At 51.5% G+C, this 19,408-nt stretch overlaps 1 protein-coding gene across 1 annotated transcript in view; it reads right to left on the bottom strand.

Annotated features, from left to right (window-relative positions):
- Positions 1-397: 397 nt before the first annotated feature.
- LOC137912249 (nck-associated protein 5-like) overlaps positions 398-19,408 on the bottom strand; it is a 57,640-nt gene continuing 38,629 nt past the window's right edge. Inside the window, exons 8-20 of the mRNA XM_068756599.1 lie at positions 18,004-18,072; positions 16,571-16,609; positions 16,361-16,480; positions 13,112-13,243; positions 12,340-12,507; positions 8,510-12,060; positions 8,300-8,405; positions 7,258-7,327; positions 6,406-6,726; positions 5,020-5,129; positions 4,533-4,644; positions 4,283-4,458; positions 398-1,117 (exon numbers count right to left, since the gene is read on the bottom strand). Of these exons, the coding sequence (XP_068612700.1) occupies positions 815-1,117; positions 4,283-4,458; positions 4,533-4,644; positions 5,020-5,129; positions 6,406-6,726; positions 7,258-7,327; positions 8,300-8,405; positions 8,510-12,060; positions 12,340-12,507; positions 13,112-13,243; positions 16,361-16,480; positions 16,571-16,609; positions 18,004-18,072 (5,277 nt within the window). The 3' untranslated portion in view covers positions 398-814. The remainder of the gene's footprint in view (positions 1,118-4,282; positions 4,459-4,532; positions 4,645-5,019; positions 5,130-6,405; positions 6,727-7,257; positions 7,328-8,299; positions 8,406-8,509; positions 12,061-12,339; positions 12,508-13,111; positions 13,244-16,360; positions 16,481-16,570; positions 16,610-18,003; positions 18,073-19,408) is intronic.

Genomic DNA, 19,408 nt, shown 5'->3' on the forward strand with positions numbered 1-19,408 from the left:
GGTTCCAGAAGAAAAGTTCCATTTTGAAACAGCAGACTTGAAAACTGGATGATTGGCAAATTAACATGCTGTTTTCTTCTTCTTCTTCTTCCTGATTTGCATATATCAATCAACAATGTAGAACTCTGGAGAGAAAGGTGAGGTTTTGCCATGCTACATGCTACATGAGAATAAACTGCAGTATTTCCTGTTACCTGTATGTGTTTTGTCCAGTATGTTCCCTGAGCTATACCAACAAACACGTGGTGCGTTCAAGCCCAACCGTTGGTCCTATATTGCTGCACAGATAGAAGGAGGATCGCCGCCATGAGCGGAAACATCATCAACACCGATGTTGCCCAGCAGCGTTGCCCCCCCCCCCCCCCCCACCTAGAAGACGGCCCCCTCTTATCGCTGTCTGAACTGACTTGAACTTTGTACAGTATTTCTTACAGTGCAACGATACGAAGTTCCCCAGCATGGGGAAGGAAGAAGAGAACTAAGAAAGACAGAGTTGCGTATTGCTGTTGGTTCCACCGCGCCCCAGAGTCACGCTGAGGTTTCGTCCTCGCGTCTCCGTCTCCCCTAAGTGCTTTATTTTTTTGCCATATGTGAGCGCAAAACCAGGACCATCAAATTCCAGAAGAACCCAAGCCCGACTGAGGATTATTTTATTCGCAAATGCAAAAAAAGCCAACGCAGGGAGGAGTTCCCGAGGTTCAACGACATCCGCTCCATGGACTTCTGTACCCTTTAACGTCCAATCGAAGGAAGAACAGGGCTCCAAACGGGAAGTGTCCGCTGCAGTCCCCCCCCCCCCCCCTCTCTCTCTCTCTCAAACACCATTGGAGCCTTGACTGGTGCACGAGGAGAAGCTGTCGTACAGGGAGTCGCTTAGGGAGCCCGCGGGATCCGCCCCCGGCTTGCACGGGAAGCTGGGCTTGTCCGCCGCGCAGAAGCCCTCGCCGCTCTTCCCGGCAGGGCGGCCGCCTCGCCGGCCGCCCGAGCCCGTGTCCGGATGGAGGCTCCCGCCGCTGGTGGAGCCGCTCCGGTTCAGCTCGTCGAGGGACTCCAGGGAGAAGTCGAGGGCGCCCGGCTGGTTCCCGCCGATGGAGGTCTGATCCGCGGGAATCTCTTCCTGTGGATGAACGAGAGTATGTCAAAGCTGAATTCGTGTTCAACTCCACGCTGCTCTGATAGCAGCCGCTCGGGAAGCCGCTCGGGAGCTTGACAGCGATCTATAATGGGATTTTTTTTTTTATCCCACTCTAATGTCTCGGGCGTTGGCAGGCCTTGGGCATCCGGGCTCACCGGCCCGTTCTGGTATGTTAAACGCGTCTGAGACGTTCGGCTTGTTGTAAATCCGGCGGACATCTGCGCTGCTAATGGGCACGATCAGGAATGCGTCACCCAGTGGGAAATGCAGCCATCTCGGAACACGGCTTCAATTAGCGGGGTGCAGTTTGCCTCCTTGATGGGGGGGGGCATTAGCGGCGACAGTCGAGAAGGTAGTGGATTTGACGGGTCGGCGCACCTTTCGGCATGGAGAGCCTGCGTGGAGCCGCCGTTTCTTGGGTGCTTCACGCTTTAATTTGGCATCTGAAACAATATACTTCATCGCTAATGACCTACAAGACGAAACGCCTCGCCACAGGCAAACACAACACCCAATAAAGCTAAAAATACCCCCCACCTCAGAGGCTATGAAGTCCTCTGGGTTTCTGAAAACCTCTCCAGCAATTGCAGCCTTTTTTTGTGGGGGGGGGGGGGGGAGAGCGATAAGTACATCGCTGGGGAGTCCAGCCAACCTCGAGGGAGGCTCCAAACCTGCAGGCCACTTAGCATTGTGCTGCGAGGTGCATCTGCCCCCAGACTTAAACCCAGCCGGAGCCCGTAAACAGCATCAGGAACGGTCTGGGACGGCCGCGGAGGCGCTAAAAACACCCTGCAGGATGGAACTCTTTTCCACCGTGGTGTGTCCTTTCCTGTCCCGTGATGATGAGCGCTCGTTCCTAACGAGCCGCGCTCACGCCCGTCAGCGGGCGCTCGGCTCTATCGGCGCCTCTTGTGGGTTTAGAGCTGCTATTAAAGCCCTTTAATAGCAGCTTTAATTGGCTCCTCCCGCAAAGCGCGGGAGCTGCTTGCAACGCCTGTTAAAGTTGTTTAATTGCTGATATTCGAGTTAATTTTGGCGCCGTTTAGACGTTAACTGCACCCCCCCTCCCCGCCGAGGTGCGCCGACGCCGCTGTAGGTCTTCCCACCAAGCAAGCAGGAGTTGCAAACTGAGCTGCTCACAATTGCTGTGCTTTATTTAGTTACACGGTTGCCACGGCGCCTTTTTGGATTTTGGATATCTTTCCCCCCGAGTTTGACAAACGCGGATTGGAGGTGGAGAAACGACGGAGCTCGCCCTCCTCGGCTCTGCAACCTCCGGAGCCTCGTTGGTTTTCCAAATGAGTAGGATTCACCTGCCAAACTCCGGTGTGAACTATTCCGGAAAGCCCGGAAAGCCAACGAGGACTGGGAAGAAAGAGCAAGAACTATATGTCTATACTTTGGTTAAATGTCAGCGGTTGACTAATTGAGATGAGACTTTTGAGGTGAGACTTTTGCTTTGCATCTCATTTTCACCTTCAGACTATATTTCCAGCCCTGAAAAACGTCGGGACGCGACGAGATCGGCATTCAGGAGTCTCGGCTCAGCTTCTTGTCTCACTTTGGTCGGAGGAAGAAAAGAGAGACGGCCGTCGTATCCATCGCAGATTGGATTTGATGTTGGCGGGCGTCGGGGGGGCGGGGTGGCGGAATGCAATTACCGGCGGATCGAACCTTTGCCGCTTGCAGGTGCAAGCCGGTGTAAATAGCTGCAAGCACGAGTGAGGCTGGAGGCGGACGACTCGGCGAGAACTTCCCACTTGAAAACACGAGAGGCCAAATAGGCAATCGGTTCTGCTCCACGTATCAGTAATGAGACGTCCAAACAGAAGTCCGGCGGACCTGCTGACTGCGGCGCGTTGAAGGGGGGGGGGGGGGGGGGGGTTGTTTTTCCTCACGCCGTCTCATCTGGACACACGAGGCGTCCTTGTGCATCTCAATGAGACGTGCATTGTGTTGCAGTCGGACAGCTGATGGAGGAGGAGGAGGCGGAGGGGGGGCACATAGCCCTATTGTTGGTATCGTTTTAGTTTTGGTGATCCAGCAGGCTGCGTCGCGCTCGGGGGGGGGGGGGGGGGGGTCTTCAGACTGGGGGTCGTAGAAACCTTGCCACGAATGATATTCCCCCCCCCCCCCCCCCCCCCCCCCCCCCCCCCCCCCCCCCCCCCCCGCCTCCATCAATTTGGATGAGAGTGAGCAGGAAATGAGAGAAAGAAAAAAAAAACACACAATGGGAACAGGGGAAGCAAACAGACGGACGGGATGAAGACTGCTCGGAAAAGAAGAGCGGAGAGAAAGACCTGCAGGAAGGAGAGAGATAGAAGGAGAAGGGGGCGGGAGCCGGCGTTAGCAGGACCGGCAGGTGCTGTCAAGATGATGAATTAGGGGGGGGGGCGGTGTGTGGCTGTGAGGGCTCTGATGGGAGCCGCTGAGCTTTACGTTTCCCTCTGCTGAGTGTTTCTGAAAGGTTGTTAAAGGCGCTTAAATCACCGGGGTCAAACTGGCACCAAAGCCGCCGCCGCCGCCGCTAATGACGGCGTCTCCGGAGCCGCAGCAAAAGGAGAAGAGTCCAGGCCAGAACCCGGGAGGAGGTGAGGAGGGGACGGCGAAGGACGGATTGCGGTCGAACGTGGGGCAAACGGGATGGAAGGCAGGCGCAGGCGACACCCGATGCCGGGATGTTGCCCGAGTTCAGCTCCTGACCTCTTATCTCCGCTTCCTGTCCCTGAAAGCGCCACGCTCTCCTCCGCCGCCCTCAGAAAGGGGGTCTACCGCGTCCAATTAAGCCGCGGTCAGGCTGCAGGATGAGAACTCGCAGCCTGGCTGCAGAGAGAGAAATCTCAATTCTCCCGAGCGAGTGCTCAACTTCACTTTGTTCCAACATTTCGCTGAAACTCTGGGGGGGGGGGGGGGGGGGGGGGGGGTCATCCGCTAAAGGCAAACCGTCCTTGGAGCGCGTCAGAAGTGCCGTTTCCAATCCTGTCTTCCAACCCACGTGTGAGAAATGAAATGTTTCCCCATCTTGACGAGGGGAGAACCGGGGTCCCGTGCGTCAGAGGTCATCTCAAGGTGAGCTGCATTCAACCACCAAAGGTAAATTCCCGCTGACAAGACAAGCAGTCGGACAAGGAGCTGCTTTGTACTCACGCCGAGCGCGTCGCCAGCTTGGCCGTCCATGGACGTCCCTCTGTGCAACAAGCCGTACTGAGACATCCTCCTGCCGTCCTTGTCCAGATGCGAAAACACATCGTGCTGGTAGCAGTCCATGATGGATAAGGACTTGTCCGCGCGGCTTCTCTTCAGGGTCTCCTCGTCCGGGGCGACTGTGGACGGCGGCGGGGGGTTAAAATGGAAAACAGCTTTTATGTCTGCAAAACGTCTGGAAATTCAACCGGACCTGAGTCGCCCTTTTTAGCTCTGCAGACCAGCGTCCTCTGCGGCGAGCTCCAGGTGCCGTCGGGTTCGGTCTCGGCGTCGCTGCTTCCCGAGAAAGTGTGCAAAGTTCTTTCCTGTTCACAAGGAGCAAACGGCGAGCGCTCGGACTTTAATGGAACTTTGGCCGTCTTCTTATTGCATTGTCCCGTCGCGCGTGTTTCGCGCACGGTCTGTGATTGCGATGCGAGGCAGGTCGGGACGCGTCGCCTGTGGCGGAAGGCGCAAATTGTTTTTTTGGTGCAAATAGCTTTCCTTTTCCGGCGTACTCCTCAGCAAATGAGTTTTTTTTTAAGATGATAAAATAAAGCAAATCAATTTGTTTGTTTTTTCTGTTTCAAATGAGTTCCAAATCCAAAAACAACACAAGATCTGATATCCTCACTGGCCTGAGAAGGAACGCCACACATCCCGCTTTTTAATGTGCGTCCGTCATGGCGTGGGTGACTTACGCCAGGGTTATCGTGGTCCTTGCTTTTCTTCTTCTTCTCCGTTTCTCCCGCTTTGTCCTCGGCGGAGCTGCTCGGGGCGACGTGACTCAACCTCTTTGTCCTGATTGCGTCTGGGTGTGAAAAGAAGAATGTCTTAATAAGAGAAGCGCAAAAAATATATATATATAAAAATAAGGCCAGCAGCAGGCGGACGACAGGAAACGCATCATTTAAATTTGTCTGAAAGTGACAATCTCCTCAGCATATCTCGGGCGTCTGTTCAATCAAAGTCCATCTACTGGCTTCATTTTCCGCCTCCTTCACTGGCGCTGCGCCGTGTCCGAGCTATCAGAGATTAATGGCGTCCGCCAGGCTTTCCCGGCCCCCGACTCCAGGCGGCTCAGATGTAAAATCTCTCGGCCGTCAGACCAAATGAAGACTCGCTGCTTTATTATCGGCGTGCCTGCATGCCGTCTTTGGCCAGACGCCGATTTCATTTTCTTTTAGAACAGACCGCGTTGGGCTGACGCCGTCTCATCAGAGAAGCCTTCGCCGTTTCCTGCGCCTTCTCGCAGATTAAAATCTCACCACGTGGCCAACGCCACTCCGTTCTGTCTTCTATGTGATTTTACGCAGTGATGACATGAAAGGAGAACTCACCGAAGATGCAAAAACGCCTTTGGGTTCAACAGGTGCTTTGCATTGAGGCGAAACAGACACCCGTGTTCGCGCTGACGCGCTCCTCTAATTGCTTTTTTTTCTGGTTTTCAGGGTCGCTATAAGGGCTGAGGCTCAGAAAGCCTCGACGCATTAGCGTCAGAATGAGCTGAATAAAAGTGCAAAGTACGGTGACAATATTTCATTTGGCCTCTGACGGAAAACAAGTTGAAGGTTTTTTGCAGGAAGGAAAGCAAAATTCCAACATTTCTAACATCATTCAACAACCCTTAACCCCTAACCCTTAACCCTAAACCCTAGCCCTTAACCCTTAACCCCTAGCCCTAACCCTGGGCAAACGTTTTGACTCGTGGGCCACAATGGGTTCTAAAATTTGACAGAGGGGCTAGCCCTATAACCTGGCACTACTCCTACTGTGGAGCTGTCCGTGGTGCTGAAACGCACCACTTTGTTTTGGAGGGCCCCCTGAAACAACGCTTTCCCCCCCCCCCACACAACAAAACAAAAGCGGCGCGTTTCAGCACCACGGACAGCTCCACAGTAGGAGTACGCCAGGGTACAGGCCTAGCCCTTAACCCTGACCCTTAGTCCTAGCCCTTAACTGTAAACGCTAACCCTACATTTCAATATCGAAGGTTATACATTTGGTTGAGATTACGTAGAACATCCATAGGGGGAAAAGGGTTTACCATGGTGACCAGGTAAAGCTAACGCTAATTCTTGACTTACCTGAACTTGCTAATTTGGGCAGGCGGCTCTGAATGTCTTGTGCGTCGGCGCTGCAGGTCACGCTGGGGTCGGACAGGGAGTGTCCCATGCTATTAGGGGCATGCGAGGGGGTTTTTGGAAGGGAAGGCACTTTCACATCGGGCTTTGAGGGGTCTCGGTGAGTGGAGGGAGGCTCCCGATCGAGCTCAGAGGAGCCGGCGGTCACCCTATCCGGACTGGATTCAGATTTAGGGATGTGGCGACCGCTGGCACGGGTGACGGAATCAGGTAGGGGGAAGGTGCCAATCCCGCTGTCCAGGGTTCTCATCTGACAGCTGGAGCCTAAAGTGACAGGGAGAGGAATGTGACGCTCCGGGAAGAGTAGGGAACCACGATAAAAGGAAAAGAAAGGAAGGCTTGGATTCACATGCACGGGAACGGGTAGTGAGCAAAGCGGGCATCTGTGACGAGGTCATTAACAAAATCACCGACAGGGAGAGAGAGAACAGACAGCATGTTAATGTCATACGGTAGAATTTAAGGCATGAAGATCATTAAGATTCCAGCGGAGAGCCGGCAGCTGCTTCATCCTCGCGCCGGGTCGGTTTGCGAAAGCTCTCGGGGCAACAGATGCACGGTTTGACACAAGAAAGCACCTGCTTTAAACACGCAAATTAAATCCAATCCAAGGACACGCTCTCCGGCTGCATCAGAGAGCATGCTGGGTTACAAACAGGACCAACAGATGGGACGTTGTTTGGACGAGCAGAGCGTTGGAACAGATGGACGGCCGTTTCGGCTCGGCCCAGGTCCTTGTAGCCGCGAACGCTGATCACTGACAACACCAAATTCTAAATTTAATTTGAAGCCCACCTATCATGTGGTCTTGGCAAGTTGTGTCCGGGATGCGTCCCTCCTCATTTTCACCTCTCGGGTTGAGCTTCTGCGAAAAAAAAAGAAAAGAATATATATATACCAACCCTTCCATCGCAGCAGAGACTCCAAGTGTCCTTTAGAATTTGAATTAACCTTCGTGTCCACGACATATATATCCTTTCTTAAAGTTCAAGGCTCTTTATAGAAGATAAGGGAGAATAAACTGAACGCGCATTGAATCGTGTATTTTATGACTTCCAGACGACGGTGTGAAGAATATTATAAAGGTTTGTTCGGGAATTGGAAGACTTTATTCTTATATATATATATATATATATATATGTAAGCTTTTGGGGTAATTTAAGAGCTTTTGTTGCATTTCTATGTGGAGAAGATGGAGAGAAAGCTCGGCGGATGGTATTAAATAGCCCCTTTGTCAAATAGAGTGGCTGCGATAAGTCGCTCCTCCATGTTATCAAAATTCCACATCATCTGGATTAAATTTCCCGCATAGACTAGCTCCCTTCCTCCTTTCAGTCTGCTTGTCTTCACTCCTTTTTTTTTTTACCAACTCTCTCAGCCGCTCCTTTTTTTTTTTTGTCTTTTTTGACAATATCGAAAGTCCAAGTTGGTCATTTTCACCTTTTTTTCCCCCGGTCGAAGCATGCAGATAGGATTTAGCGGCGAAAACCAAAATACACGGATGAATTACATGCATAGTTGTTGGAAATAAAAACAACAACAACAACATTGGCATGGGAAGATAATGAAAAAGCAGGCGATGAATTGGAGGCTGAGTCAGAACACGATGCGAATCAATAGCTCGCCTCCGGGGGGGTGGGGGATGCTGAGGAGGCGGCTGGCTTGGGGATGTGTTTGTGAACATGTACTGTGCAAGTGTGAAAAACCTGTGGGAATGCGTGTGTGTGTGTGTGTGTGTGTGTGCCAACAGTCGGAGACAAACAAACAAAGCTTGGTGCAGACGCCACTGCAACATGATCAGCAGCGTTTTATTGTGGCGGTGCGTTTTCTCACTTACAGACGCAACCGGACAGATCTCCAAATCCCCCGTCAGGTCGCTTTGCTTCTTGGGCGGGGGCATCCCCGGCGACGACGCAGACAAGGCGTTGCCCTTCGCAGCGTTCCTGCAAGGAAATCACAGCCGCGGCAGGAAGTCAGCCGTCATGCGATAGGACAGCCGCTTCGCTAGGGCGGCCATGTCTTTGATAGGAAGCGTCGTTTCACCCACCTGCCAAGAATCTCTTTCACAAACTGCTCTTTGCCCATAAAAGCTGTGCTGCACTGGATCTGGGTGGCGATCTGGCCCATCTGATTGTTGCAATGGTCCATGATGGAGCTCAGCTTGCTGTTCATCTCGGACACGCTTTGCACCTCCGGGCCCCCTTTCTGCTGGTTCTCGTTTTTCTTCTTCTCCTTCTTTTTGTCCGACTTCGTCTGTTTGCCTGCGAGCACGGAGCCCATCTTCTGGTCTTTCCTCTCCTCCTTCCCCCTGGGGGAGTCTCCTTTCTTGCCGCTCAGAGCTGGAAGCTTGCTCTTGCGGAGGCCGAACCAGTTTGCCAGAGAAGGACCCGTTTTCTGCTTGGACTCGGTGGCAGCAACCTTTTCCTGTTCCTGGCATTTGTGGAGATTCTCTTCGATTCCCATCATGACTTTCTCTTCGATAGTGCAGATCGTTGGGCTGAGACCTTTTTCCTCTATATCTGCGGCTTTGTTTCGTGAGTCTGTCTGAGTTTGGGCTTCTCTTTCTGCCTCATTGGGTGTGGCTGTTATGCCACCGGTCTCCATCATGGAGCTTTGGGAACTGTAGACACAGGAGGATGGAGATTGAAGCTGTGGATGAGAAGCAACTTTTGCTGGCTTACGGATGTTCCTTAGGCCAATCCGATGGCTAATCGGTAGGCTACGAGCTTCTTTCTGTGAGGGCGAGGTCATTGCCTCGCCCTTCACTGTGCTCGGTGACCCCTCACTTTTGGAGCCTGATTTTACTCTATCAGGGACAATGCTCTGACTATTTGACCCAGTCATGCCTCCATAGTGGCTAAGTCTAGTCCTGGGGGGGTGTATTGGGCTCTCAGCTAGCCCAACATTGGGCACCTCCAAGGAACTCTGTCTTGACAAAGAGTTCCCCCTTTCACCGGAATTGGTGATGATCTGAGTTCGGATTTTCCCCGGCCCATCCGGAGCGTTGCCGTTGGGCTTCTCCGTGTAGTTGGTGCTGAAACTCTGGCTTCGGGCTTTGGCCCCGTTCATCCCCAATGCTGGCTTCAAGTGAGGTTTGGTGGTAACAGATATCGATCGAGAGAAAAGTCGACTGCTCCGTTTCCCTTTCTCGGAAACATCCCCCGTCTCTCGTGACACCGAAGCGTTTGCGTCCTCTTCGAGGAGCCGACATTGGACTTCACCTTTCCCCTCTGTGATGGACATGTTGGGTGTTGAATCAACGCACACCGGCGGAAAGCCATCACACGGGGCAGAAGAATTTGAAGACACAGTCTCCTTGGAGACCGAATTGATGTGATCTTTCTCTTGCTTGCCTGGCACAGAGGGACTGCTTTTATGACTGGGAGGGGATTTTAAAAATGCCTTGAATCCCATTGGGATGCGGGTCTTTGAGGTTTTTTCTGCTGGGTTAGGGGAAACAAAAGCTGAGCCGGGTGGGCTGACAACTGCTTTACTGTTTTGCTGTTCAGTTTTACTTGGAGAGGCGTCCTGCAGTGCTGTAGGTAAACTCATAGAAGTCTTCTGCCCAGTTTGATTGACATTTTCGTGGGTTGGCGCTCTTTTATTTGCAATTGAATTCTGAAACGAGGACCCCCTGAGGGCGCTATAGGGAGGAGGGACATTCTTTGAGCTTTTAGGTGCATTTTCAGTTTCTGGAGCACACCCTGAGTTTGCAGAAGGGAGGTAGTCATTTGTGGTCGTCTTCTTGGAAGTGCCTTTAGTAGCTGTCTGAGTTGTGGCGGGGGACTTTTGAAGGTGCTGACTGGTTTTGTCGACCAGTTTCTGAGGTGAAAGTGCAGTCCCGTAGCCTGCATCCAAGTCTAAAGAGTCTTTATCCTTTATTGGTAGCGTATTTTGCATATTTGGTAAAAGTGAGGTGTGGTAACTTGGGGGAGGGCCCCTCAAAGCGGTTGGTTGAGCCATCCATGTTTTCTGTGCTTGAGGCGATCCTTCGTAGTTTGGTCTAACGAGCAAGGAGGTGGTTCGTCCGGGGGGAGGGGGAGGAGAAGGTGACCTGAGTTTAGTTTTGCTGATTTCACAGTGTTTGTCTCGGGTTGGCTGTTCGCCGATGTCAGAATACTCCAGGTGCCTCCTCGCGAGGTGCGGGGAACCGGAGGGGCAACCCTCGTTTAGGTCGACGCGACTGGAGAACTTGGAGTTCGTTGCCTTTGAGCTCTGCAAGCAGGTTGCCGGAGTCTTGACGAACCTGGACATTTTGACTGAAGGAGCTCCGGAGGCTCCTGAAGTGTCGCCATTGCTCAGCTCAGTGGAGGAGCCTTTAGACAATCTCAGTGGGGATCCTGCAGGCATCTTTGAACCACTTGACTTGAGACCTGCAGAATCATTCAAAGGCGGTATGGAATGACCTTTATTATAGCGGCTGCTCGGCGGCTTGATGAGCTTTCTCTGCGGAGTCAACTGCACGGACAGCCTCTCTGCGCTGCCCTCCCTGCTGGCCCTCAGTTGGTATTCGGGTAGCGTCTCTGGAGATTCAAGAACGCTGTAGTTTCTCGCAGTTCCGGATTTTTGCTTCGTAGGCCTGTCTTGGGGGACGAGTTCTGCGTAATTAGCAACCGCCTTGCTGCCTTGAATGTCATTTGGAGTCCCAGCACCTGCGGCTACTTTCTTAGCACAGAGCTCGATGGGTTCTCCTTCTGCATCAAATATCGCCAAAATGCTCTCCTCAGAATGAGTACACTTGCCCCCTTTGGGCTCCTTAACGACACTAAAAGGCCTGGACCTCCCGTCTGCTGACTGGGTGCGTTCCTGGTCTCCTCGCAACCACTGCCGCGTGAGCAGCTTGGCAGCGTCCCTTGAAAGCCTCTTGAAATCCCTCTCTGCTCGCTCCGGCGGTTGTCCTAAAGACTTTCGGATGTCAGTGGACCACCCAGAGTTGAGCTCCTCCGGATCGTCCGCGTCAGAAAGGTTACTCGGACACTGTGGGTCAGGGGGATTGCGGCGCAGCACAGATGGTTTGCTAAACGCCGATGGTCTCCCTCCCTCAGGGAGGAAACTGTTAATGAAACTCAGGAGTTCCTCAGGGTGTCCTTTGGAGTCATGACCAGGCTGCTTCATAGACAGTTCAACCGAAACTCCGCCACCTCCACCTCCATTGTCCTGAACCCCCTCCCAGCTACATAAACTGTCCGAGACGCTGTGGGAGAATCTCTTACAGTAAAACCAGTTGTCCTTTGTGGGAATGTTATCTCCTCGGCTGGACAGAGCCAATTCATCGTCCGCATCATCGGAATCGTAGGAGAATTTCTTCCCCACAGCAAATGTTCGACCCAGATGGGCGGGTTTGGACACCCCTTTACCGCTGCTCTTAATACCCAGGGAGTAGATGCCCTCATTGGAGTTCATGCAGTCTTTGTAGCCTGACTTGGAGACCTTGGATGAAGCAGAGGCGCTCCTGTGCTTCCTTCTTTGGAGCTTTCTCAATCCCTGGAGGATGTGGCTCTCCTTGCGCCGCGTCGGCTGCTGCTCCTCCAGGGCGGCGCAGATGTTGCCGGGGGCGGACGAACCCAAAGTCAACCTCTTCTCCCAGGTCAGTGAGGGCTGCGAGGCAAAAAAAAAAAAAAAGAGCGAGAGGGTCAGCCCGACTAACTGCGACAACGCATGCGTGGGTGTTAAAAATCAGAATTCAAGTGCGAATGAAGAGGCAGATTTCATTCTGTCACACTGAAAACATTCATTTTATGCAACCAGCATTTTTAAATAACACCTTAAATCCATTTTCTTAAATTATCTTTAAGATAATGAGCCTCAAAAAACAAAACAGGGATTTTCTGTCCCTCTTTGTTATGTCTTGTCTACCTAGGGGGGGGGGGGCGTTACCATTTTCCCGCAGGAGCGTCCATCATTCCAGGTGTACGAGCCGCTAGAGAAATCGCTGCATGCGCTCGACAGCGACAACTCACTACTGCTGCAGCTGCTGCGCGGGTAAACCGGCGCCGGCGCCGTCAGGCTCGACTGGCTCAGACACTTGGCTGCCGGGAAACCAGCCTTTCCACGAAACTGAGCCTCCTACGAGACGGAATAGAGACAGCATCATCGTGGAGTCCTGCGATGGTTAGATCCGTCCTTCAAAGATGGCCGGCGTTGCGATGGACAGTCGATGGAGATTTGACAAGCCAATCAGCTACTCCGAGACAGTTTCGCGAAACGCCCGACACGCCGGAACATCAATCAAGTTTCCGTGTGCGCTCGCTGAAAAACAGCAGATGCTTCGAATCAAAGTCGTCACTCATTCGTCATGACGAATGAGGAAAAACTTTTGTTTTTTTTCTGCAGTTGCAGTTTCTCGGGTGGCATCCTCAGAGGGCCACGGGGGTAAGAGAATGAAGCGAACCCATTTCCAACCCTTAATGCATAATACATAAGATGACTAATGTACCACAGTGTCCTATGGAGGAGTTTTTACTGACAATGAGTCACAATCGATGGTTTTCTGGTAATATGACAAGGGTTTATTCCTCTTAGTGCCCGGCGATACGCCGTCTCTTCCTGCTGGGAGCAGAGGAGGGGTCACAGTTTCATATCTCATAATGATTTCTTGAGGGGTTGCGGACATCCTACCTGGACAACATAATAAATAATGATAAAATGCCTTCCATGTGTTTCCGAATAGACTTACATTGGAGGGAGAATCTATGTTCCTGGAAAGCAAGAAGGCCTTGCTTCTCTCCGGCTCCAGGAGCAAGTCCGCCGCCGACAAATCCATGATCCGAGAGTGAAGTTTCTGAGAGGCAGAAAGGAGGAAAGCGGTGGAGTCAATATTCTCAGTTTGTAAAGGAAAAGTCAAAAATAAAATGGAACATTTTGGGAATTTCTTTGCCACAGGCTCCAAATGCTGCACAGTTTGGGTGTCGTGCAACATTAGACGTCCCCATTCAAAGTCAATAGTGTCACTGGATTGGGAAAAAAAAGCCATTGTGAATGGGAAATAATTGCATCTGGGAAGAAGGGATTGCTTTGATATATATATATATATATATTTTATTATTCATACGCCGGTCTGCAGACTCCTCCGTTATTTATTTAACTCTTGTGGCTTGTGAGGGAAGGGGACAATACTTAATTACGCCGATTTCCCAGTGCTCAAATCGACTTAAACTGGGAATACGCTGGAACAAATCGGCCGATCTCTGGCTGGCTTTCCTACCGAGGCTAAAAGCGGGTGCCCACTTTGCCCCATCCTCGTGCTTTGACCGTTTAAATGAGCGTTCTCTTCCCGTGTACCTGCAGCAGAACAATATCTCTCATCGGGATTGGATGTTATAAAAGCAAAAGTCACCTTTCGTAAAATAACAATGACATAAAGCATGTGAAAGATTCACCTTCAGCTTTATTATATCCCATAAAAAAAAAACCTTGCTGAGGGTTTTGCATTGACTTTCCTGTGGTGCGAAAAGAAAAAAAAAACAGACACTAATCAGAGAGAAACTAAACTGCCTGTTCGAATTCCGCGGCTCGAACAACCTGCATGGCGCCGCCTGTGGCCGAAACGCTGCCATCCCACCGTTTTCCGCCTCGATTTTCCAGCAAAACGTCCAAAATAATTTTAGCTGCAGATCTTGAAAGTCACACTGATGTCGCATCGCCGGTCCCACACAGGATGGGAGCGGCTGATGGGGAGGCTCTGATCTTATCACGGGGTGCTGGATTTCACCTCCTCAGCATCCTCATCAAGGATTCAGTCAATAATGTCACGGGGTCAAGGGGGAAGAGAGTTGAGGGGACGGGTGGATGACGCCATTTGAGCGATTTGAGGTTCAAAGCCAAGGTCAAGACCGAAGGACGTTCATTTCTGTTTGTAAATACTTGGATGGATGTTTCGCATTTCGTATTGGCACAAGGCGAGGCGCGTGCAGTCGGGATTTAAAAGTCATTCACGAATTCCAGCGATAGGAGACATTCCTCCTTCCAGGTGTCGTGCAGGAAGCGGCCGGCGTTCTTCCCGGTAATGGGATAAAATGTAGAAAACGTAAACAGCCGAAGGCATCAAAGAATGTAAACCCTTGGAGTCGGCATCAAAACCGTGCCGGTTCCTTATCAGAGGAACCCGAGATTCCCCCTCCCCCCCCCCCCTCGGGATGCAGAGGACGTTTAATTACTGATAAGCAAAGCGTCCAGAGCGAGACGAGATATCATGCACTCAGGGTGATTAAGTGTCTCTCAGTTTGAGGCGTGGGTGGGTGGGTGGGGGGGGGGTTCACATTTTCATCAGGAATTCTGCTGAGATGTGAAAAGCCGTGAGCAGAATCCCACTCAAAAGCAAAAAAACCATCAATCGTGTTTTGGTTATTTCTTGTATATCTTTTGTCCCGCCTGACAAAAACAAAAACTTCGAGAGCTGCTCATTTGACAGTCGTCGTCCGCGGGACTTTTGTAAATGCGAAATCAGGTCATTTATAGATGGGGTAATAGAATTCCTGGTCAGAAGCCAGACGTTAGCTTAGCTTAGCGCCCTGACTGCAGCTGCTGCATGGGATAAATCACCCAAGGATTCTGAATTGCATGCTGCAGACAGCTCCTTTAGCAGCTCTCCCATGCACGGCTGCAGGAGACGACGCGGGGGGCGTCTGTCACCCAATCACCGTTTCACGGTGGGAACGACGCTCTTGGGCGATGAGTTGGCATCAGATCGCCCTCCATTGTGAACGCGCACACGTTTTTACGCGGAGACAACTGAAAGACTATCGCCGCTCGGGATCAAAATGAAGGCGTCTCCGGCGAGATTGCGCCTCCTGGTTCTGACATTGGCGTCATCAATATCCCTCTAGAAGCCTTTTGTATTGCAGTTTCACTTGACAACGCTCCTGCCTGTCCAATAATGGTGCTGGAGCTGACAGAGCTTTACAACACTCTCTCCTCTTTACCCCCCCTTTTTCTCATTTTTCCACCTATTTTTATTCCGCCCTCACCCCCCCAAACCTCCCTCCTCGTCCTCGCCGCCCGAGCTCCTCTGCCATCTCGTCTCTCTCCATTTGCACCGTCCCCTCTTCACCCTTTGCTCGCCTCCTCTCTTTCATCCTCCAGCTCCTCTCGTCTGGATGATCCTGCGCCTCCTTTCTCTACCTTTCTCTCCTGGCTTGTTATTTTCATATTAACAGCGAGGGCTCCTGCAGATGTTTGCGTGAAAGCCCACTTTCCAATCGGACCTTGTTGCCCTGAAACACTTCTTGACAATAGATGGGTAAATTAGAGAATCCGTCCCGCTCGTAATTATACCTCAAAAATCAAGCAGGGTGCATTTAAATAATAACGCAGAGCTTTCTGTGGCTGCAGAACCAAAAGGATTTTGACTTCAAGGAGACCAGTTGTGTCCTCATTTGGCATCAAAACTGCATCAGAAAGGGTTTCGTGGGATGTTTGCTTTGGGAAAGTTTCAATGCACACGCAGAGGAATATTTGTTGTTTCAGAATCCTGACATTAAAAAACGACACATCACAGATAAAGCTGCAGGATAAACAAAAACCGAAGCGATTGCAACAGATGCGGGCTGCGGAGACAGCGAGCTGCTTTTATGTTTGCAAAAAAAAAAAAAGGCTTCGGAGACAAGAAAGTATTTATAAAGATGGATATAAAAGAGCTTTTCTGTTTTCTGAATCAAGTCATGGATGGTTTGCTTTAAGCCCCCGCCGGAGCGCCGGAGCAGCTTCAAAAGCATGAAAGTAGGCGCATGGCGTTGTGAGTCAAAAGGTTTACGGTGCTCCGATGCTGAGATGTTTATTGCTTCTGCACACATTTTTCTCTTTTCATTGTGAATCTGCAGATCCCCCCCCCCCCCTCCCGCCCCGAAACACACCTCACGGGGGTTTGAACTCTTGCCGCCTCTGCGTGGGTTTTGCGTACCTGGAGGAGCAGGTCCGAGGCGGGCCTGATCCGATGCTGGAACAAAATGCCGAGCGCGCGATTCTGCTGCTCGAGGTCGAACACTCGGGTTCTCAGCTTCAGACATTCCTCCCTCAGGTCCTGCGAGTGAGAAGCGGCGTCCTGTCAAACGGTGCGACTCATTCCATCAGTGCAAAATTCGGTTCAAATGGATCCGAAAGCGAGACAAACCTTCTGGGTGAGAAGCGCCTGCACGACCTGATTGGCGACCTTAAACAGAGAAGCAAGGCATCATCGAAGGGAACACAGGTGAGAGCTTTATTTGACACACAGCAGTTTGTCCTCCTGGTGTCTCGTGTCTTTTACATGCACAAGCCTCTGGACTCTTGTTGACAAGAGCCGAGCAGGTGTCTGTGTTCTGGTCTCCCTGCGGCTAACACTCGCCCACACTTGAAACCGCAGCGGCGATGCAAAAAGCAGGCTCCGATTTCTTCCCATTGATTGCTCATTAATATGGTGTGAAGACATATTGGATTGTTTATCGAGTGCCCACGCTCTCATTTATCGAATGAAGAGTAGACGGGAGTGGATCCGGCGCAACGTGCCCCGCTCCGCACAGGAAGGAGCGTCTCACAGATCCGCCTCGGCAGGCTCCGGGTGACTCGGATGCACGTAAGGAAACCTCAAATGAGGTGAAACATGAAGGAGGAGGATCATCCCGTCTCTTAGAAAAGAGAGCTTTCTGTTGTTGCGGCGTCCTTTCATCAAAAACGGAATCATTAGGGAGCTCATTCCCGCCGAAGCCGGCCGGAGAATAGCGGACAGGCAAACCATTTTAATGAGTGCGAAGACGGAATCTACAAAACACAGTCCAAGGAGTCACCCGGCGAGGATCTTCCATCCACCCGTCCCCTCGGCCGTGTTTCACCCCCTCTGGCAGATCTGCTCAGTCTGCTGAAAGTGTTTGGTTCCAGGACAAATTAGGCAACTTGTCCCTGCTAGACATGCTGCTCCCCCCCCCCCCCCCCAGAAGTCCGTCGCCTCCTCTCTCCTTGAGTGATTCAGCAGAGCTGTCTCCCCAAACAACACTTATCAAGCTCCCACAAAATAACCAGAGGGCACTCGAGTGCCATCGTTATGCAAAGCGTTACTTCAGCCACACCAGGGCTGCAGATTCTTTTTCTTTTCTTTTTTTAACAACTCAACCGCTATTATCAGATTAGTACCGACGACAAAAGCAAAATTAGCTCCTTTGATCAATGAACGCATAATGGCAGCGCTTTTAGCTGAGTCGGAGTCAACCTGCAAAAAAAAAAACATCCTTGAGCAATGCTGCTATTATCACAGAGCCCCCCCCCCCCCCGACAGACAACGGAGACTCCTAATTGTGTGCAAGAGTTCAAGAAAAGTCTGAAAAATATAATTGCAGTTCGCAGAAATAGAGGTTTCAGTGCATTTTTTTGCGAGCAATTGTTAAAATCGTCAATTCAAAGGCAGGGCTTTCTCGCCCCGCGGGGATCGCAGCGTGCTTCGGAGGACCTCATTAAAACCTCAAATTCAACCAGCGCTGTGACTCGTTCTGTTCGTGCAAGGTGGGAAAGCCGTGGACCTTTCAAGGTAAGCAAAACTGGCGAGTCTTCGCAGCGAGGTAAAAACGAACTCACCTCATCGAGACACCGTTCGTACTGTTCCCTCTGGCTCGCGTTCTCCAAGGCCAAGGCAGAGTTCTTGTCCTGCAAGGAGCGCACATGGACAGATATTGCCTATGCGAGACAAACTACCGCGATGTCTTTCGGTTTACATTTCACGCAGCGGCAATCAAACTCGAGAAGAGACGCGCCTTGCAAAGGTCGGATGCCAACGCTGGGCCGGGGATGGGAAACGTGCAAACACCACGAGGAAAAAGGTCAAGGGGATGGAAGTGTTGACGCTGAACTTTGGGGTGCTCGCGAGCCGTTTGGAGTCCGGGCCTAATCAGAACGTCTCCTCTGCTCGCCTCGCAACGAGGCCGAAGTCCTTATTGATCCTCTGGGAGTTTCCAATTTGTCAGAGGCAGGCAGCATATTAGGCGATGTCAGTCGGCCTCGCTTCTCTCACCCTCTGCCCTTTAGTAGAGCCGGCCAATCCCATGATGGGAAGCATAATGAGACAGCGAACGCATCAGTCAGCCACGGGGGGGCGCAAACCGTAATGAATGAAATCGAAGACTTGGGGTAGACTAGCTGACAAAACAGGTGGCGAGAATTTGTTAGAAGAAGCTAAAATGTACTGTAGCATTGAGCGGCGCCGCAGAGCAGGTTAGGCTTGACGTGTTTAATGTTTCTCATCGCGTCGCGAAGCCATCCATTGCTCGTGTACGACTTCGGCAGCTTTCTAGTAGGCTTTTAGTAGCTAAAGCTTTATCAAATGTACAAATTACACTGCATGCTTCAACCGATTCGTCACATGGAAGTGCTTGTGGGTTTATTTCCTGCTTGCCGCACCTTTCGACGTAACCACAGACAAACATTCATCAATGAAAACTAAATGATCCCTTTAGGACGACTGGGTATTTTCAGCTCTCATCGCTTAGCAAAGGAAAATGCCCGATTGGGGGATTCCTCCCACGATCCGGGTGTCTTCACTTAAAGCCCCGGTTATAGACCTGCCAAGTTAATGAATCAGCTGAGCGCCAGAAATAAGAGCCGGGCAATGCTTACTTAGCGTCAGTAGAGTTTAAGCACGACGCAGGCAGTGATGGATCGCCTTCGCTTTGTTTCTCGCAGCTTTTGGCCGTCAGCGCATCCATCACCGGCGCGGCCGATTGGAATTAGATGGCAGATAAAACCCTTTAAATCCTAACGCGTGCTTCATCAGGTGGATGGTCAGGACAGGTTGGCCACACTTCCTGCCAGACGCGGATGATGACTCACGGCTAGGAAACAGCCACTCGTCTGTGATTAGGGTCTATTTTCTCTCGGGGATGAGGAGGCAAGACTGGGAGGGCCGAATTTAATGAACTACGAGAGCCTTCGTTTGTGAAGAGACCGAAGAGGATGCGTCTCAGGTGGCCGGACTGAAGAATAGAGC

This window comes from Brachionichthys hirsutus, chromosome 24 (assembly GCF_040956055.1).
Source record: "Brachionichthys hirsutus isolate HB-005 chromosome 24, CSIRO-AGI_Bhir_v1, whole genome shotgun sequence".
In the NCBI taxonomy this organism is placed as follows: domain Eukaryota; kingdom Metazoa; phylum Chordata; class Actinopteri; order Lophiiformes; family Brachionichthyidae; genus Brachionichthys; species Brachionichthys hirsutus.